The sequence below is a fragment of the Gopherus flavomarginatus genome, chromosome 5 (genome assembly GCF_025201925.1).
Source record: "Gopherus flavomarginatus isolate rGopFla2 chromosome 5, rGopFla2.mat.asm, whole genome shotgun sequence".
Lineage (NCBI taxonomy): Eukaryota > Metazoa > Chordata > Testudines > Testudinidae > Gopherus > Gopherus flavomarginatus.
The window spans coordinates 136,279,854-136,301,900 of record NC_066621.1 but is presented as its reverse complement, the minus strand read 5'-3'; the positions used below and the strand labels follow the sequence as shown (position 1 = coordinate 136,301,900).

Here is a 22,047-nt window from a genome sequence, read left to right as displayed (position 1 = left end):
GTAAGGCAAGTACCTTCTTCTCCTTCAAATCCCTCCTCAAAACAACAAACCTGTGCTTTGAGGCCTACAAGAAAGCAGTCAACCACTAGTGATGGTTGATCACAGGGGATTATTTTGTTTATATGTAAAAAAAATATTACAACCCCCAAATCAATGAAAGAAACCAAAACCATCTGGAACTGGAACATCTTATTTTTATTGAATTTGTCCTCCTTTTCCTTTCTCTTTCTTTTTATTCATTTCACTCACTTCTTATGAATATCTCAATTTACACTCCCAGCTCTTTGGGACAGGGACTGTCACTGTTTGAACAGAACCGTGTACAATGGGACTGGATTGTACACTGTTTGTACAGCCCCTAGCTCAATGGAACTTGATCCTGAATAGGGTCTTTGGTGCTGAAGGAATACAAATACATAAATGAAAATTCTCTAATTGTAATACATGCTTTCTAAAAACAATTGTAATTTCTCATAGCAGGTAGCTTGTGATTGGTTTTCACTTGTGTTGAAATTAATAATTTTATCTGAAGCTACCAAGAATATTAAATCAGAGGTCTCCTGGATCAAAATAAGAGGACAGATAGTGATAAAAATTGTGCAATAGAAGTTTTATATTTGCACTTTGAAATCTGAATAGTAATGTTTCAAATAAAGATGACAGTCTGAATGTTAGCTAATTGGAAAAGCAAAGAATCATAAGTTTGTGAGAGGGAGGAAAAAAAAAAACTTACCAAAAACATGGAATCCTAAAGTACAGGTGTAGGTAACCCATTCTATATCTCTAGTAGTCTCAACACTCACTACTTGTTTACAAGAAGAGGGGATCCCTACCGAAAGAGAAACAAATGATGACATTTTCAGTTTTTAAGCTGCACAAGAGTTAATTTAAGCTAAAAAGTAGCAACTAATTAAAATATATGTTCCAGCCTAGCGATTATATGTTCTTATCTTAATTAAAAAGTCATTAGGTATCCTAGAATTAACTCTGCACAAAGCACAGAAAACTATTTGTTACTCACAGTATAAGATTTCATAGTCCCCTGAATTGGACACAAGGTACTGTGAATTAACAGACCAGTCCAAGTGAGTAATGAAGCTGGAATGACCCTACGAAGAAAAGTGTATTGTATTAATTCCACTAACATAGCATAATATGTACTATAAAGTATACATGCTCATTTGTTATTAGTAAATAAGTAGTAAGGAAGTCACTTACTGAGCATTTGCCAATTCTACTATATTTTCTCCCATTTTCATTAACACCATATATATAGATACTGTTGTCATGGGAACCTATTGCCAAGAAGTTTCCATCTATAAAAAAGTGAATTATAATTATATCCGCAAGAAATAATTAAACTAATCTGTGAAGTTCTAGTGTGTCATGGACAATGGGAATTGTTCTTAAAACTTTTATTAATAAAGTAAAAAACCCAGAATTTTCTTCTTCTCATTGTTTGATGGAATATAGACTCATATAGACTTTAGGGTCAGAAGGGACCAATATGATCATCTAGTCTGACCTCCTGCACAAAGCAGGCCACAGAACCCTACCCATCCACTTCTATAACAAACCCCTAACCTATGTCCGAGTTATTGAAGTCTTCAAATTGTGGTTTGAAGACCTTAAGCTACAGAGAATCCACCAGCAAGTGACCCATGCCCCACGCTGCAGAGGAAGGCAAAAAACCTCCAGGGCCTCTGCCAATCTGCCCCAGAGGAAAATTCACTGCAAATGAAACAGCAGCTTTATATAGCAAATACTGAAGTTAAACCTCATAAGGAAACTGAGAAAAAAGCCAACCTGAACATGGTACTACATGCACATCTAAGCAAGAGAGCTGATTTCTGCTAAACATCAAAATCTGAAGGGGCAAACAACAGGAAATTAGAGTTAAAGCCTCTGGGTAAAATCCTGGCTCCATTGACTCAATGGAGGTAGGATTTCAGCTCATGTATCTATTCCCAATTTAAATATATGTGGGGAATTTAAAAAATAAACTTTATATTGCATACAATCACTTCTTTTTTTAACCAGTAAGTAGAGTGTGTCAAACCTGGTGAATAACGCATTACAGACAGCTGTTCATTTCCATCTGTGTGTACAGTGACCAAATCTTTTGTTTCTGTGTCAAACACAAACCACCTGTTGTAAACACAGAAAAAGGCCAATAAATTGCTCAGTAAGGAATGCAAATCTACAGCAGCTTTAATCAACTATTCATTATGTCAAAATAGCAGTCTTCCATATGTTTTGCACTAAAAGGAAAAGAATAGGAAGGGGACATTGTCTGCATTACTTCTAGCCAACTGAAAATAACATTTTCAACAGCAGATAAACAGAATATCAATCAAATATTGAGCCAGATGTCTACATTCAGATTTTATTATCATTTTACAAATTGTCACTGGTTATATGCAAGTATGATTGATGTATACTTTTGTGTATCTTGTGTATATTGGACCACATTCTTTAAGGCCCTTTTACAGTGTTCGGACATTTAATTTAATTAAATATATTTTAATTACATTTATATCTACTTTAAAGGCCACAGAAGTGTTAAGGTGGCTTAGTGTTTCTGAGAATCAGGCCCACTACGTATTAAATAAATAAAAATTAGATCATAATAAATCTCCTATGAGATGGATTGGGGCTTTGTTATACATTGTTTGAAAAGCTGCATTTTAATGCTGATTTAAGTTTATTAAGTATCAAAAATAAAGACTGCTCCCAAAGCATCTTACTTTTAACTTAGATATTAAGGGAAACATAGAACCAAATAAATTTTGCTTCAATACTTATTAAAACCACGTCATCAATTAAAAAGGTATTTTAGAATGAAGTGCAAATATTTTAAATATTAGGAACAAAATTCTGCCCTCAGGTACCCTTGAAGGAAAGGAGGGTTTTGTACTTAAGGCACTTTAGAGTTCAGGGTTCAAATCAAAGCTCCACCACTGATTCCCTATGCGATTTTGGGCCACTGTTCCCTATATACAATGGAGATAGTACTTCTTATCTCTCTCATCTATTTCAGTTTTAAGCTCTCCTGGCAGAAACTGTCTCTTTACTATCTATGTGCTTGTACAGTGTCTAGCACAATGGGGCTTTGACCAAAATTTGGTTGGGGGTTCTGGACATTACTATGGTAAAGATAATAAAACGATATGTTAAATTTTCAAGCAAACACTTTTGTCTTCTCCTGTGCTCTCCCTCACATTTTAGAGGAGAAGCTCCCCATATACATCCTTCAGAACCCTCCTTAAAACTCTCATTAGCTGTTATGCCTACAACAACAACATCAACATCAAGCCCCTGAGAAAGGCTAGGCTGCTGGTGCACTGCCACCACTGCTTTTCATGCCTACCAGTGCTGCCTCATTGTTTCCTGTACTCCTGCATCCATCTGACTGAATCTATCTGCTGCCTCATGTCTTATACTTAGATTGTAAGCTCTCTGGGGAAGAGATAATCTTTCTTGATCTGTGTTTGTATGGTGTCAAACACAATGGGGTCCTGAACTAAGGTTGTTAGGTGCTATAGCAATACAATAATAATAAACACCACCACCAATACCTTCAGCTCCTGTTGAAGTCAACAGGAGGTGAGCATAGGCATCAGAGGGCAGAATTTGGCCCTATTCATTGGAGAAACAAGAATATCAACTTTGATTTGGTGAGATGGACAGATACCCACTGTTGATTGATACTCACGCTTTTGTTCTTCTTACCTTCCAGTTAGTGTTCCTATTGCAACAACAGACCCTGAAGGATGAAAACCAGAAGACTGTGCTGGATCCTATAACGTTTCAAAGGAAGTATACATTTATACCCAGAGACAGTAATAATAAAAACACAATTAAAATTGCTTACTCAGTAACAAACTAAGCCTCCTCATTCTTTTTTTTAGAATAAACGTCCCTTTTTATATTTGAGGGAAAAACAAGTACGTTTTGAAATCCACTAAAAATTACCTAATACAGTGTTTCCTATATTCAATGCCACACTGTTTTCCTTTGTGCACAGTCTAACCTAAGATTTATTGGGCAAATAATTTCAAACAAAAAAAAATTGAGAAAAAGCTGCTTCTGGATAAATCCCCAAAGGGGAAATAGGTAAAATTAACGTAATAAATTATTCACTCAGTTCTAATTTAGTTATATAAATGTCTAATCAGTAGATGGCAGTTGTTTACTACCTGGAGGTTGAGCAAGCAGTTGATTTTACTGCTGCATATTTCACATGGCATGGAGTGCTGTAGTGGCAGGGCCTGACTTTACCTCTAACAACGCAGAAGGTATCCTTCCAATACCTTGCCAGTTACAAGTCAGTGGAAGTTTATAATGAACGTGGGTCTCACTTTGATGTCTGATATTATGCCATTTTTATTTGCATAAATGTTTAAGCATATTTGATACTAAGTTGTTACTGATGTATCTGGAGAACCATAATGTTTCAACTGCCATTATAACATCTGAAAAATATGAAAAGTTACTAGTGGCTTACTAGCTTTATGTCACAATCTACAAAGAATGAGCTGTAGAATTCTGTAGATTACAGAAGAAAACTCATGCATCAATAGCTACATTTTTTGGCAGATTTTTGTCATGGCATGTCAAAATTAACATGTATATGAAAGAGCTAAACAGGGAATAAAATAATAGTATGGCAAAAACCCACATAATTTATTCATATTTTTATATTCTAGTCATTGCTTATAGTGCAGTGAGTATGGCAGACCTGCTAACAGGTTTATCAATTTGTAATTACCTTGCCTGTGGTCGCTGATTCTAAGGGAGCTTCTGCTTACTTTCAAGAGGTAGAGAGAGACCTATGTTTTTGCAATTTACTCACAAAATCATATGGATATTGGTAGCTAATATCTGTTGTTTCTATATTTATGTAGTCAAATCATTATAGTAGCCCAAGTGTGCTCAATTTTCCAAGGTTCCTATGACCCAAACAAATGAGCAAATTCTGTGCTTTTAAATTCTCCCTTACATAAAACATGAGTTTAAATAAAGATTTTAATCTCAACAACAACCTGCTGGTGAACCATAATAACAAGTGTATTAAGACATTCATTGTTATATAGTTCTTTCTAACACAAATAGGCTATAGTATCAAATGAAAGATTTATCCACTCCAGGTAAGAAGCCAGTGACTTACGAAATAAGGTCTCTAAGATGCTTCAAAGTGCATGTGAGACGATTATTGTCAAGGTGATTGATAGTTGAAATCCTGCTTTGATCAAGCAAAGAGTATTTGGATGACTGCCTTATCTTTATAATAATCTGGCTAGGTGGATTTATTCTTATGAGTCCTTGATTTCAATAGACTAAGTTGCTGTTATAGTTAAAATGTACCTCTCTCTCAAGAATCAAAATGACTAGTGTGGATTTTCATCTCCTCAGTAATACGAAAAATATTTATTTAGTGTTTTATATCCTCAAAGGCCTGTCTGACTATTAACAAATTAATTCCAGTATTTACTCATAACCAGCCAAACCCTTAATCCTACTTTTGAGATGAGAGCAAAAAATAAACTAAGCCTTATCATGGACTGATCCTTACTCGTCTCTTTTCAGGACAAGGTTAGAAGGTTAAGGACCTGGTTTGATAGCTAGTGGAACTTGCTGTGCTTCAGAGAGCTCGGAGAAAGAACTTCATCTGGCTAACAGACTACTTAATAGATTATATAGTGGTACATTAAAATATTCTGTTGTCTTTTGCCATCAATATAATGATTTCTAAATGCCCCCTTTCTCAAAGTGGGTCCTAAAAAAAGGTATTAAGTAAAATTTTAAGTCTTGGTTCACCACTTTAGACCTCTTTAATTTTCTCATTTGATCTTTTTCTCAAAACAAGAACAAGCGGCTCAGATATACTAACAGTAATCTCCAACCTTTCACTACTCTCTCTCTCTCTAAAAATACAACTATAGTTTTACACTCAACAGAGTGAGGTATGAGGCACAGATAGTGAGGTATGAGGCACACACCAATATATTCAGCTGAATACATGCAGTGACTTACTGATACAATGCTGATATACATTAAAAATACATATGCAAAGACACCTCATAGATCCATTCTCCACTTCATTATATGTATACAAGTCTTACTAGAGTTATACCACAATATAAAGAGTTTTTAAATTATTACTGTGTGCCATTTCTAAATCAACATAAGTCTGGTTTGAAGTCTGATAAGACCAGAGAGGGGTATATGTTAATATCTTAATAGCCCAGGTCATAGTACAAATCAACTTTAACTTCTCTTCAGGGACTACTAAAATCTACTTCTTCACATTCCTGCACACTCCACTACAACAGGAAGCTTGTTTCCAAAGTTTATTCTTCTTCAAAATGCAACATCAGAGGCTTAGGTGCCAGTTGTAGCATATATTTCCTTAGAACAGGTTTTCCAGGATCCTGTAGTTTGATTAGGAATTGGTCGTGACTTTTTAAAAATATGTTATCACAGTAAATAAGTTTTTACCTAAAGTGTATTGATTAATTTTTTGTCTCTAGGTTACAACCCAACACAAAGTCACATGAACAATAAGAATTTTGTCTCTCTCAAGAATAATTAATTGTATCTGTCATTCTGATTTGGCCACTCCTAAGGGCCACCTACAGAGAAGCTTATTTTAATTCTTTGGAAATTCTCTTTCCATGACAAGTATGTTAAATAATCAGAAAGGTAGGGAAAATGTAATGCCACTGTCATATCTGGAAGATCTCCATCCTATCTCTCACAATGATTAGCTTTTGATTTTTAAAATCTGGACTGCCACTCTCCTTTTTAAATAACTGGTTTCTAAGCTTAGCTAGAACAGGCCAATTTTTCTTTATCTCCCAGGCACTGAACTGTAAACTTTCTGCAGTGTCCTAGTTCTCACAAGTGTAAAAATGGCTGATATGGTCTCTCCAATCAAGGCGGAAGCTTCCCCTGTCAACATAAATGTAGGTTTCAGAATCTGAAAACTTATGACCTTGGTCAGACTAAATTCTAACTTCCACCAAGTGAATATGACTCAGCAAGTGTATGTTACTTGGATGGGATCCTATGTGATGTGCTATGGCTGAGGTTTGAGTGTTAAATGTTCTTTAAACTGAGGCATACCACAGTTGTAATAAACACTCTTCATGCCATCAGACCCAACATATGCAAAATGATGTTTGTCAATACTTGCATTAGTTTAAACTGTGGTATATAGTCTAGAAAGATACACAAATCTTTTCATGCACAATTGCATACTGAAGAGTTCCAATACATTATGAAAATCTACAAAATTCAAGTAATATTATTTAACATGTTGTACAGAAACATTTGAAAGAAAATAAATATGTCATGGTGAAGCACCAGGTATCCTAGACAAAGGGGAAGACATGGGCGGAAACTGGCATCACAGATAAAGTGAGGAAGAAGAACAACTGCCTTCCCCTTCCCACGCCAGGAAATCTGTAGTCAGTCCACTCTAAAACTCAAGTTATCAGCTATTTGGAGGGTGGGACAGATGTGTAGGACCCTGTCAGATCACACTGGTAGCAAGAGTCTACAGTAGATACTGCTTGGTACCAGTCTAGGAGCATTATGGGACTACAGCACAACTGGCAACCTACAAATAAGTGTTTCCCTTTTGGGCTCAATACCAGAACCACTAGAGCCAGACCTATGGTCTTTTATTCCAGCCAGTTGACGTGTTACAGTTTTTTGACCAATCAATTTCTCAGTACAGATAACCATTAAAGGTACATACTGACCAGTTATTTTTGCCAGGTAAGTGATAGTTATAGCTTGAAGTGGTGGGCTGAAGGATCTATATTTCTTAAAGTCTCCCAAAGAATTAGAGATTATTAAAATGTGCTACTGGATTACTAGATGTTGACAGTGTATTGCAACAGTCCTGAGCCTTAAAAAGAACTAGCAGCTAGAAAGTACATTAGCAAACCTGAACAGAACTAGTGCAGTGTAACTGAAGAATGGCTGACACAGTACAGAAGCAATAGACTGAAATCACTAATTCATCATAATTAAGGAAGCAAAGCCTCTGAATCTAAAAGAAATACATGGACAGGATGACTACAGGAAATATATGTAGGGAAGCACAGAATCTGTATTCAAAGTACCACTTTTAACACTTGGCACAGATGTTCAAGGGCTTTGGGAATGTCTATACCAGAAATGTAAGTCGACCCGTATTAAGTCAGCATACAGCCACCGCAGTAATTACTGTAGTTGTGCATGACCGCACTACCCTTTTAGGGTCAGCGGTGCATGTCCTCACCATGAGCGCTTCCACCCACCTAAGAAGGGCAGTGTTAGAGTATAGATATTCAGGCCTGCCTGCAAAGGCCTATACTTTAATAATTTAGGTGTATTCTTATCACTTAGCTAGTTATAGAGGTATAAAAGAAAGAATCAAAAATCACTGTCTGTCTGTGTAATGGTCTTCTTTTACTGTGACAGTCTGAGGCCTGGTTCTTCGGCTAAGCAGCAAAGGCAGCCATAAGCTGGGAAGTGTATGGTCACATCCTCACATTCCAAACTAGTCACATTGAAATAAGGTGCTATTGGGCTGTTAGGAATACAATCCTGTCCTGATATTCCTATCACCTCATGAGAAAGGGAAGAGCCTAGAAGATGTAAAAGGAAACTTAGTTTCATCGCATCCTGTCTGGCAAGAACTCATTTATCAATAGACACAGCTGGAAAACCCTTATGTCTGTATAGATGCAGTTGTAAAATTCTCACTTCTGTATTGTTTTGTATGTTTATTTGCATGGTCTCTGTCATGTTCTGTGATTATTTCTGTCTGCTGTATAATTAATTTTGTTGGGTGTAAACCAATTAAGGTGGTGGAATATAAATAAATAAATAACCATGTTACAGTATGTTAGGATTGGTTAGTTAAAGTTCAGTAAAATGATTGGTTAAGGTATAGCTAAGCAAAACTCAGGTTTTACTGTATAGTCTGCAGTCAATCAGGAAGTGAAGTAGGGGTGGGGGGTTGGAAACAGGGACTGGGGATGGGGGAATTGGGATCATCTTTTGCTAAAGGGGGAAATGGGAACAGGGGATGGGAACAGAAACAGGGACACAGGCAAGGCTCTGTAGTGTCAGAGCTGCAAAGGGGAACACTGAGGAAGGAAACTGGAATCATGTTTGCTGGAAGTTCACCCCAATAAACATCAAGTTGTTTGCGCCTTTGGACTTCGGGTATTGTTGCTCTCTGTTCATGTGAGAAGGACCAGGGAAGTGAGAGAGCGAAGGAATAAGCCCCCTAATAGGCAGTGTGGGGAGCTGAAAGCCCAGTCTCTCAGCTGCGCTGGCAGCTCCCTGCCAGGAGCCCAGCTGTCCTACAGGCTTGCAGGCTCCCGGTGTGCTGACCCTCTGCTCTCCATTTCCTGTTGGGAGCAGGGGAAGGCACCCGGGGCTTCTCCCCTCCCCATTTCCCTCTGGGAGCTGGAGGAAGCAGCCTGGGGCTTCCTGCCCCAGGGGAGTGGTTTCTGAAGCCGCTGGGGCTTCTCACCACGGTTCCCAGCTGGGAGGGGGGTCCAGACGCCCAGATCTCCAGGGGAGCTGGGCTCTAGCTGCCTGGCTTTCTTGTCAATTTTACGGCTCCTGCTGATGTAAGGGATGCAGTGTTGCCCTAACTACACAACATAAGCCTTACACCTCGTGGAGGTGGAGTTATTATGTAAGTGAAGTAGGGCTCTTAGGGCTTGTCTACATTACCCGCTGGACCAAGGGGCAGCATTTGATCCAGCAGGGGTTGATTTATCGCGTCTAGTCTCGATGCGATAAGTTGACCGCCAAGCACTCTCCCATCGACTCCAGTACTTCACCAGGGCAAGAGGGGCAGGCAGAGTCAAAAGCCATCGACTTACCGCAGTGAAGACACCACGGTAAGTAGATCTAAGTACATTGAGTCCAACTATGTTATTCATGTAGCTGAATTTGCGTAACTTAGATCGATTTCCCCCTTCCCCCTCAGTGTAGACCAGGCCTTATGTCGGTGGGAGGAAGGCTGTTGTGTAGACACTGACATAATTAAGTCGACATAAGCTGCCTTATGTTGACTTAACTGTATAGTGTAGACCAGCCCTTTGTTAGTGTGGTAGTTTTCACTTGAGAGCTTGGGTGGCTGATGGAGAATCCATGCCAGATTTTTTAAAATTTACTTTACAAGTTACTGTCGAACTTTTCCCCTTTATGGAGGGTATTACAGATATGGAAATTTCCTGCAATGTTACTAAAAAACCTTAAGTGTATTAAGGTTACCTATTAGTGTGGTCCTGGAATAGGATTGAATATAACCTTTGGGGGAACGTGATGTGAGGGCTCGGAGTTCAAAGGAGTATACTGAAAATTCTGCAGCCAGAATGGACTTTTGGGACAATAAGTGTTAAGTGGATTTCCTGGGATACCATAGGGAGAGGTTAATGCAAATCACCCAACTCCAATTATGCAAAAACCTAGCCCAGTTGAAGCTACATTCTGAGGAGAGGGTCTTTGTCTGCTGTTTACCTGTCACCAAAGACCAAGATTAAAGGCTCCAAGCTGTATAAAGAAACAGATTCTCTGCCTGACTTGGTTCTTGTTCTGAATCTAAGACAGTTATGAACTTGTAATCACAGGGAAAACCCAGTTGTAGGTTTTGAGGGACTGACACCTACCAGAGCCCAAGGCTGGAGTTGGGTAATCTCTAGTAAATTTTTTAGCATCCATGTAGGTTCTTTTATTTTTTTTAATGTGGTTTTTTTGTAATGCTTTCACCTTAAGAATAAATGTGCTCACTTATAAAGGACTGTGTGGTAATTTATAACGGCTGACAATTGCTCTCTTCATAGTCTTTGGAGAGAAAGCGAAGAGCAGATGCTGGCCATTTAGGCAGTCTGGCTTGCTAGGAATATCAGTGTAAATCAGAAAGCCATGCAGCCTTACCACCCAAGTCAGGAGGCAGAGAGACATGGGTCTTTGCCCAAGACAGGTAATGGCTAAGATCCAGTAATCTTTAAGTGGGTGCCCTAGGTGGATTGTGGAGGGAGAATGCAAGTGTAGTTGCCCTGACCTGTGAAAGAGGGCAAGAAGGGAAAATTGAGAAGTAGCTTAAGTCACCACAGGGCACTACATGGCTCATATGAAGAATCTACTCACTGTTTACTGTAAAAAGAAGATTATAAATACAGACTGCTGGGTAGCTGTGATGGTGGATTTCCATAGCTGAGGAGCAGAATCCTTAGTTTGTTTCCTATAAACAGCACTAACCTCCCCTGAGTGATATCTTATCTATCTAGATTGTTGAAAAGGAAACAAGCTATACCAGGCATTAAAAAAGGACTAAATCAGTACTTATTTCTTCTTTTAAGTGCTCAAAAACAGATACATTATAACATAACAATATGAGTTCCCAAATGCAGAATTAGGTAACCTAAATTATATGTACAAGTAAGAAATTTAGACCCTGCATCAATATACTCCCTCAATATTCATATAACAAAAGTTGCATACCAGAGAGGGGAGGAGGGCAGAAATTAGTTCGAAGACTTAGGGCTTGTCTACACAATGGGGTAATGTGTCCTACACGGGTGTGATTTCTAAAGTGCACTAACATGTTGTGGCATTAACTGATCTGTGTAGATCCTGCGGCTGTGTACTAAACATTCCTTAGTGCACTTAGCATTACACAGCAGGTCTACAGAGACCAATTAATGTGTAACACGTCAGTGAGCTTTAGAACACGTCAGTGAGCTTTAGAAATCACACCCCCATAGTGTGCATTGCTCCTTCATATAAACAAATAATTATTAGGCTGTGCACATCTGCCACTTCTCAAAAATGATAAAATGCCAAAGTCTTCCAGTTTCAGTTTTTTTATTCTAATTCTGAATAAAATTAAGTGCCTAAAGCACAGTATACTTTTCGTATTATACCGCAGCCAAGTTAGCTTTGGGTTAGCGAACGGGTCAGTGGTTTAGAATGTTTGGCTTAACACTGCTACAGGTTTTAGAATTGTACAAACATTTTCAAAAAGTTAAATTATATAACTATCTCACTGATTCTTCCCCTCCCATTATAATCTAACAAAAACATTTTTTTTAAAATTAACTTATTTGAAAACCCTTATTCTATGAAAGAGAAGAGTGAGGGCTTAATAGTATATACCTCTATAATTTTGTTCCAGATAGGACGATGACTGGTAGCATCCCAGAGAGTAATGTGTTTGTCATGTCCACAAGTGAAAAACAGAGGTTTAGAGGGATGGATGGCTAGTCCCCATAGCTCATCAGTGTGACCCTATACAAATACAAACAAAGTTCCTTCAGATGATGGACAGTAACATTCAAGTTAACTCCTTTAACGAAGTTTAATTCTTCCCAATTAATATGATTAAAGTTAGCTTACTGTCTAAATAAGCCTTCAGAAATTCTGCTGAGTTTTTATATGTACTTATTTGATCAGATTCTTTATTGCTGAAGTCACTGTGCTAGTAAATTAATTAAATAGTTCTGTATTTTCATAAAATTAGACAAGTTCTATTATTGCACTTACATATTTTAAAAAATTAATGTTTTTTATTAGTTTGCAAGGAAACAACTCACCTGGGTAATTGGAAAAAAGTCTCCTGATAGAGTGCCTTGTAGAACAAAGTTTCTAGTAGTGCCTATCAATACAACATCACCTTTCCCTTCTGCTACTGTTCTTATTGGACCAAACTGCTCTGGAATCTGTGATCATAATAGATAAATGGACTGGTAAGTCAGATGGTACAAAATGGTTTCTCAAGTGTTAATTTGTTTTTTTAAGTATTTATTTTAAGATATATGGCCTTACAACTGAATTTTTTTAAAGCAGTCACACAGCTCTGAGTCTTGTCAAATATAGGGCTATACAACTTAATATAAAAGAATATAGGACCCCAGGGGCAGATCCTCAGCTGGTGCAAACTGTCATAGCTCCACTGACTTCAACAGAGCTACGATAATTTATATAATACTACACAAAAAGGCATCTACAGTAATGGGACATAAAATCTGCACAACTATAAACCAAGTAAGTCAGCAAATGAAAATGTTATGTTTCCTATAGCAGTTAACTCAGCCACATTTTATAAACTGCGAAACATTAATATTGGATCAAGTCTTTTTGTATACAAAATCCTTTTCTTTTTTTAAGAAATTAAAAATCACTAAGCTGCTCTTGGAGGTACTGACAGGTTGTGCATAAGTATAGCATCTATTGCTTCTGCAAGTGTACACTGCACCCAACTTTCTGCTTCCTAGAAGACTCCAGTGCAATCTGGTGCATAGAGCTCAACAATGTGGAAAATCTGAATATAATAAGTGATTTAATAATAAGACACTATAAAAAAATACATTATTGGGGGGAGAGGGGCTGAGAATAACTGAGCAGGAAGTCTGAACATTTTCAGTGGTTAAAGTCAGGGAAAGCCCAACGGCAGGTGTTCTTACTTGATTTAGAAAACTGACACACTACCCAAGTTGCCAATGCATGTGCAATGCCTCTACAATATCTAGAACCGTTCACCCACCAGAATATATAGTTTTCCTCTGATCATGCTCTTTACACAATGTCTAAATGGTCACATAACTCTGTTTGCTTTTTTAGATATAACAAATGCACTCACTGGGACTATTCCCATATAAAGTTTGAATTTGCAAATTCCTACATAACAGCTCAAGAAATTTTAGTAAAAAAATGTTAAAATTCATCGCTGGACTAAGACCGAGCATGGAAAGTGATAAAAACCATCATCATCACCATCATGGTTTTGGAAAATAAAAAGTGTGAAAGTAGTTTAGTATTTACTATTCCCAAGCGCTGTAACAACCTGAAATTTAAAAATGCCTGTCACTATTAATAATTTGACAAAGAAGGGCAGAATTTATATAAGCAAAATGTAATTAGGAGCTTTCCTACCAACTAATGGATGTATATAATTAAAAAAGATTGTTTAACATATTAGTAAATGTATCATATAAGTGATAAGAATCAGATTCTATTTATTGATTTGACTGGGACTGCCACAAAATGAGGAGTCCTAAACAAGAGTACCGATTTAGGGAGCAGAGTTCATAAGAAAGTTCTTTTTAATTTTCCACTCAAAGTAATAAGTAAAATTTAAAGATCAGTAATATCACCTCAGTCTTGTGAAGTTTTTGATAATTCCCATTCCAAGATATTAGTTTTCTGTCTTTTCCACCTCCTGATACCAGTGTACCATCTCGCAGCATACAAAGTGCAAAAATGCCACCTTCATGGGCTCCTTGAAGTGCATAGCTTATTCTATTTGTACCTAGACATAAGGAGAAAAAAGGTTACTACTGAAATATTTATTTCATTGGATAATTTTTAATTTATTTTTCACAGCAACCTCAAGTCTGGAGTTATAGTCAACGGTTATATGTGTCATAGCTCGAAAAGTAAATCTCTTAAGTGGCATATATCCAACTACGTTGACTTACAGGTTTTACTTGCAATTGAGAATCGCAATGATTGTGAACGACAAGGAGAAAATATTAACAATTCCATTATTTAAACTTGCATTTTCCAGCCAACCATGGGTAACTTTTTTTAAGCAATCCTTACATCTTAAAAAAGTGAGGGGCCAATATAAGTTAAGAAACTGATATTGTTTGTTTGCTTTTTAATCATGTTTATTTTAACTGCAGATAAATTGACTTTGTTTGGATCATAACATTCTTCTCTGTTTCCTGTTTTTAGGAGAGGAAAAGCTTTCCACTTAGGATATTATAAGAAGGTAGAAGCAATATTTGCCTTCAAACAGCAGCAAAAATCAAAAAATCTGCAGCACAGCGATGGGGAAGGAAAAAACACTTGTGCTTGTCCCAAAAGAATTAGCCAGGTGAGGCAGTCTTTGCAAGGGCAAATATTCCCCCTGCTACTACCGCCTTCTCCCACAACCCAAAAAAGATTTAAAATTGTCTGTGGGGGGAAGAAGAGTGCTGCCGGTTATAGGAGAAACTAGTGGGTCAGCTAGCATGAACTCAAACTGACCTCCTGAGAACTGTGCTCCCCATGCAAAGCCACTGGCTGCTGCCTGCCCACCTGTTTACCACTGCTCCCTTTCCAATCGCTCCCTTTCCAATCGCACAAAAGGATAGCTGGGAGGAAGGGAGAGGAAACAGCTGTGTAGTTCCTAGCCCAGACCGTCTAACTCCATTTGGAGTGGGTGGGTGTCAAATCTCTTGCTTTGAGGTATGACTGGTGGAGATCTGAGGAAAGAGAAGAGAGAGGAAGGAGCTGAGCTACAATACTATTTCCTCTGTCTTCCCCAACAGCAGTACAAAGTGCCTGTGAGGAGCAGAAGCAGAGATGGGCTGACAGCAGCACTCAGGTGGGCAAAGCTCTACAAGGGTAGATCATTGGGGTTTCAGTTCATACTGCCTTGCCTGAGGATTTCACCAACCCTTCCTCCTCTGCCCTACAGAGTTGATTTTCAGTCTCTTGGGAGATGGAACAGAGGTGCCTATAACCCATATCCCATCTCCCTTTGCTGGCAGACACTGTTGGGGGGTTCTCCTCCCCCATTGTCCCCAGTAAATACCCTTAGGGTATTGTTGCTGTTTGTCGTCATGCAAATGCTGCTGCCTGAAGCCTAAGACAGAGGTTTTTCTTTCTAGAAATCACAAAAACAAAGAATTAGTGAGGGACCATGAAGCTATCCACAATTGTTTTCTTAAAAATCTGAACCACTCTGTTTACCTCTCACATTTTATTAGAGAATGAAATTGAGGGAGGTGGTGTTTCTTTCATTAAAATTGCAGATTCAGATCAATAAATAGTGCAAATAGAGCAACAGCATATTGTCATTTTTAGTTGTTCTAATTGTTCTTTTATAAAAGCACTGGAACCTTTTCAGGCCTACTACTATTGTGACACCTGAAATAGTCTGTCAAGGGGTTTTTGTTAATTTTTAAGGGACCTGCTCTCCTATCAATACACAGCCATAACTTCAGTAGTACATGTGATCACCATAAGGAAACTAGACCTATAGTGTTCATACTGTAGCTTGTACTTATTTTTATTAAATAAAAGAACTTTTTCTGCCACTTCTCATATTTGTCAGTAATATCCATAACACTCTGCATAACAGTTTGTTTGTATTTTCATCTTGGGTTCTGCAATTTAACACTTGAAAACAGAGAGCACATTACATTTCAGTTTGGTGCTACAATTGCCAAACATACAGCTGCTAAAACCTGGGAACAGAAAATCAAATTCTATTTTATTAGACTTTGGCAGAGGCCCCCAGAGAAGCCAAGTTTATCCTTGTTAAAAATGTAGTAATTTTTGCCTAAAAATTCACAGCAACATCTTTAAAAACTGTTACTTACCTGTGCAATAAAAGACGGTTACTCACCTTTGTAACTGTTATTCTTCGAGATGTGTTGCTCACATCCATTCCAGTTAGGTGTGCGCGCCGCGCGTGCACGTTCGTCGGAAACTTTTTACCCTAGCAACTCCAGTGGGCCGGCAGGTCGCCCCCTGGAGTGGCGCCGCCATGGCGCTCGATATATACCCCTGCCAGCCCACCCGCTCCTCAGTTCCTTCTTGCCGGCTACTCCGACAGTGGGGAAGGAGGGCGGCTGTGGAATGGATGTGAGCAACACATCTCGAAGAACAACAGTTACAAAGGTGAGTAACCGTCTTTTCTTCTTCGAGTGATTGCTCACATCCATTCCAGTTAGGTGAATCCCAAGCCATACCTAGGCGGTGGGGTCGGAGTGAGAAGTCGCGGCATGGAGCACTGCAGATCCGAAGGCCGCATCCTCTCTTGACTGCTGGACCAGGGCGTAGTGGGAAGCAAAGGTGTGGACCGATGACCAGGTCGCTGCCCGACAGATTTCCTGGATGGGCACACGGGCGAGGAAAGCCAGCGACGACGCCTGCGCCCTGGTAGAATGCGCAGTCACACGGCCCGTAGGGACGTGGGCCAAGTCATAGCAGGTCCTGATACAGGACGTTACCCATGAGGATAACCTCTGGGAGGAGATAGGAAGCCCCTTCATGCGGTCCGCTACCGCCACGAAAAGCTGGGGGGATTTGTGGAAGGGTTTGGTCCTCTCCACATAGAACGCGAGAGCCCTACGGACATCAAGCGAGTGGAGCTGCTGCTCCCTGCCTGAAGAGTGAGGTTTCGGGAAAAAAACCGGAAGGAATATCTCTTGGTTGATGTGGAAGGTCGAGACTACCTTGGGGAGAAAGGCAGGGTGTGGCCTCAGCTGCACCTTATCTTTGTGGAAGACTGTATACGGGGGGTCTACCACAAGAGCCCGGAGTTCCGACACCCGCCTAGCTGAGGTGATAGCTACTAAAAAGGCAGTCTTCCAAGAGAGATAAAGTAGGGAGCAAGTAGCTAACGGCTCAAAGGGGGGCCCCATGAGCCGAGACAACACCAGGTTAAGATCCCAGGTTGGAGCAGGGAGTCGGACGTTAGGGTATAAACGTTCCAGCCCCTTAAGGAATCTAGACACAGTCGGGTGAGAAAAAACAGAGCGACCATCCCCACCCGGGTGAAAGGTGGAGATAGCTGCCAGGTGGACCCGCAACGACGATATCGCCAGACCCTGTTGTTTGAGGGACCAAACGTAGTCTAAGATATTGGCCACCGAAACTTCCATAGGGCGGAGACCTTTCTCCACGCACCAACAGGAGAAACGCTTCCACTTGGCCGAGTATGTCGCTCTCGTGGAAGGCTTCCTGCTGCCCAAAAGCACCTCCCGCACCGGTGTGGAGCAGCGCAGTTCAGAGCCGGTCAGCCACGCAGGAACCACGCCGCTAGGTGCAGCGACTGCAGGTCCGGGTGACAGAGAGTCCCGTGCTCCTGGGTAATCAGGTCCGGGTGAAGGGGCAGGGGAACTGGGTCGGCTATGGCCAGGTCCAGCAGCATGGGGTACCAATGTTGCCTGGGCCACGCCGGGGCTACCATGATCACGCGAGCCTTGTCCCTGCGCACCTTCAGAAGGACCCTGTGGACCAGAGGAAACGGGGGAAACGCGTAGTACAAGTGGGTCGTCCACGGAATAAGGAAGGCATCCGCTATAGACCCGGGCTCCCTGCCCTGAAAGGAGCAGAACGCCTGGCACTTCTTGTTCCCCCCAGACGCGAAGAGGTCCACACGGGGATAACTCCACCTCTGGAAAATGGAGAGGGCGACGTCCGGGCGAAGGGACCACTCGTGCGATAGGAAGGATCTGCTCAAGTGATCCGCCAGCGTGTTCCGTACTCCGGGGAGGAAGGAAGCCGTGAGGTGAATGGAGTGGGCTACACAAAAGTCCCAGAGTCGCATCGCCTCGTGACATAGGGGAGAGGATCTGGTGCCGCCCTGCTTGTTGATATAGTACATGGTCGTCGTGTTGTCGGTAAACACCGCGACACAACGACCTCGAAGCTGGTGACAGAACGTTTGACAAGCAAGGCGGACCGCTCTCAACTCCCGCATGTTGATGTGCAACCTCACCTCCTGCGGGGACCACAGGCCCTGCGTTCTCAGGGTTCCCAGGTGGGCCCCCCAGCCGAGATCTGAGGCATCCGTTGTCAGGGACACCGAGGGCTGAGGTGGGTGGAAAGGGAGCCCCGCACACACTACGGACTGGTCTAGCCACCGGTCGAGAGAATCTAACACCCCCTGGGGGATTGTGATCAGCATGTCTAGCGGCTGCCTTGCCGGCCGGTAATGTTCGATGAGCCACAACTGGAGGGGCCTCATGCAGAGCCGAGCATAACCGGTCACAAACGTGCATGCTGCCATGTGGCCTAACAGGGTTAGACATGTCCGCACTGATGTCAAGGGGGCTGCCCGCAGTCGTTGAACGATCGCCGACAATGCCTGGAACCTCGGCAACGGCAGAAGAGCCCTGGCCACGGTGGCGTCCAGGACGGCCCCGATGAACTCCACCCTCTGCGTGGGGATCAGGGTGGACTTGTCCATGTTGATCATGAGGCCCAAGGTAGCAAACAGGCCGGTGATCACGCGGACGTGGCTGCAAACTTGCAGTTCCGACGTGCCCCGAATTAACCAATCGTCTAGGTAAGGGAACACGTGGATACGACTGCGCCGAAGATGTGCCACAACGACTGCCATGCATTTTGTAAATACCCTCGGGGCCGTAGAAAGGCCAAATGGGAGGACTGCAAATTGGTAGTGAAGGGGGCCCACCACGAAACGAAGGAAACGTCTGTGGTGTGGCCAAATGGCAATGTGAAAATAAGCGTCCTGCATGTCGAGGGCGGCGTACCAGTCTCCCGGATCCAGGGATGGGATAATGGTCCCCAGGGATACCATGCGGAACTTCAACTTCACCAGGTATTTGTTGAGCTCTCGCAGGTCGAGGATAGGCCTGAGGCCTCCCTTGGCCTTGGGGATCAGAAAGTAGCGGGAATAAAACCCCTTGCCTTTCTCGTTTTCCGGAACCGCCTCTATAGCTCCTTTGTTGAGGAGCGTCTGTACCTGATGTCGAAGGAATTGCTCATGAGAGGGGTCCCTGAAGAGGGACGAGGAAGGGGGGCGGGAAGGAGGAAACGATGTAAACTGCAGGCGGTATCCCGTCTGCACCGTACGCAAGACCCAGCGGTCCGATGTTATTTGGGTCCACGCCGGAAGGAAAAACGAAAGGAGGTTGGAAAACGGGGGGGAAGGATCCGTGGGGGAAACTGTTACTGCGCCCTCGGGCGCACCTTCAAAATGAAGGCTTGGGTCCAGGCGGGGGCTTAGAGGAGCCTTGATTCTGTCCCCCTTGGTTCCCCAAATGCCTACGCCTTCCATTCCTGCCACGGCACCTATTGAGGTCCTGCCGTTGGCGGAACTGGGGGTATGGCCTGCGCTGCTGTTGCTGCTGTGGCCGGAAGGGTCTGCGCTGCGTTCCCGGCGTGTGCATCCCGAGGGAGCGCATAATGACCCGATTGTCCTTGAGACTCTTAAGTCTGGGGTCTGTCTTTTCGGAAAACAGGCCCTGGCCTTCGAACGGGAGGTCCTGGATGGTATGTTGGAGCTCCGGAGGAAGGCCAGAGACCTGCAGCCAGAAGATACGGCGCATCGTTACCCCCGAGGCGAGGGTGCGGGCAGCCGAGTCTGCAGCGTCCAAAGAAGCTTGCAACGATGTACGCGCAACCTTCTTGCCCTCGTCTAGGATGGCCGCAAATTCTTGGCGGGCGTCTTGCGGCAGCAGCTCTTTAAATTTGTCCGCTGCCACCCATGAGTTGAACGCATACCTACTGAGCAGGGCTTGTTGGTTCGAAACCCTGAGCTGCAGTGCCCCAGCCGAGTAGACTTTGCGTCCAAGGAGGTCCATACGCCTGGCCTCCCTGGATTTGGGGGCTGGAGCTTCCTGCCCATGACGCTCCCTGTCATTCACCGACTGTACCACCAGGGAACACGGTGTCGGGTGGACATGGAGGTACTCATAGCCTTTAGAGGGGGCCATGTACTTCCTCTCGACGCCCCTCGCCGTAGGGGGGATGGAGGCCGGTGACTGCCAGATAGTATTGGCGTTGGCCTGGATCGTCCTTATGAAGGGTAGGGCGACCCTGGTGGGAGCATCCGACGAGAGGATGGTGACAATCGGATCCTCGATCTCCGAGACCTCCTCGGCTTGTAGGCTCAGATTCTGAGCTACTCGCCTAAGGAGGTCTTGGTGCGCCCTGAGATCCAGCGGGGGGGGGGCTACTGGAGGAGGTGCCAGCCACCGCTTCATCAGGGGAGGAGGATGAGGAGACCCCCGGCAAGAAAGTGTCCAATGGGGGGTCCCCCTCGGCCCTCGCCTCTGTCTCAGGAGCCAGAGCGGAGTCTTGCTGCTTGGACCCTTCCTCTCCATCCGGGGAGGGAGGGGGGTGAGACAACGAGGCTTCCGGCACCCTGTGCTCCGCCGTCGCAGGCCTAGCAGGAAGCTGTTGGGGGCCCTGGGCTTGATGGTATGCCCATGGGGTCCAAAACCCCCACTGCTGCGGGCCTTGGTCCTGTTGCGGCGGGTCTTGAAAGAGCGCCGCCTGCCGGTCGGTGCCCAGCGCATACCCGCTGTCCGTCTGCGAAGACACCGACGGCTGCCTAGAAGGCCACGGCGGGGCCGACCCTGGCTGGTAAGGGTCTGCGCGGGTCGGCAGCGAAGATGTTCTCGGTGCCGGGGATCGGTACCGGGAGTCATAACGGTGCCGGGATCGGGACCGGGACCGGGTTCTGTCTCGGTGCCGGGATCTGGACCGGTACCGGCCGCTGCTTCGGTGCCGGGATCAGGACCAGGACCTGCCACCGACGCGGTGCCGGGAGGTCGACCGGGACCGGGACCTGCCACCAGCTCGGTGCCGGGAGGTCGACCGGTGCGGCGAGTGACGGCGGGACTGGCTCCTGGAGTCACGGTGCCGGTATCGGCGGCTGGAGTCAGACCGCGACCGTCTGGAGGTCGATCGGTGCCGCGAGTGCGACCGGTACCGCCGAGGGGAGCGGTGCCGGGACTGCGAGCGGCGATGGGATCTTGATCTGCCGTGACGTCGGGACCTGGACCGCGAGCGCGAGTCCCGAGACGGTGCCGACATCATGGGCTTGCCTCTAGATGCGACCCGCACCGGAGGTACCGGGGGTGGCAGCTGAGTAGGCTCCATCAAGGCAATAAGGTCCCGTGCCGAGGCGAAGGTCTCCGGTGTGGATGGGACCAATATCTCAACCCCAGATCTTATGGGGGAGCTTGGCGGCACCGGACTCGACGGACCCGCCGGGCCCGGAGTCGACGGTGCCGGCGGCACCGCGGCCGATGTCGAGGCCGGGCGCTCCAGTCGGGTCTGCCTGGCTGGAGTAGCAGACGCTGACGGTCTCGGCTCTGCACCCGGTGCCGGAGAAGGTCGGTGCCGGGGAGTCTTCCCGGTGCCGGTGCGATCCGGTGCCGGCGCCGAGATCACGGCCTGCGAAGCCGCCGGGTCAAGTGCCGCCTCCATAAGGAGAGTCCGGAGTCTTTGGTCTCTCTCCTTTTTTGTCCTGGGCTTAAAAGCCTTGCAGATGCGGCA

At 43.7% G+C, this 22,047-nt stretch overlaps 1 protein-coding gene across 7 annotated transcripts in view; it reads right to left on the bottom strand.

The window, feature by feature from the left end:
* EML1 (EMAP like 1) overlaps window positions 1-22,047 on the bottom strand; it is a 230,324-nt gene that overhangs the window by 4,815 nt on the left and 203,462 nt on the right. For all 7 annotated transcript variants that reach the window (XM_050954124.1, XM_050954128.1, XM_050954122.1 and 4 more), the window contains 8 exons: window positions 14,172-14,326; window positions 12,612-12,737; window positions 12,175-12,306; window positions 3,733-3,800; window positions 2,060-2,148; window positions 1,219-1,316; window positions 1,022-1,109; window positions 734-829 (listed from right to left, as the gene is read on the bottom strand). In XM_050954124.1, the coding sequence (XP_050810081.1) occupies window positions 734-829; window positions 1,022-1,109; window positions 1,219-1,316; window positions 2,060-2,148; window positions 3,733-3,800; window positions 12,175-12,306; window positions 12,612-12,737; window positions 14,172-14,326 (852 nt within the window). The remainder of the gene's footprint in view (window positions 1-733; window positions 830-1,021; window positions 1,110-1,218; window positions 1,317-2,059; window positions 2,149-3,732; window positions 3,801-12,174; window positions 12,307-12,611; window positions 12,738-14,171; window positions 14,327-22,047) is intronic.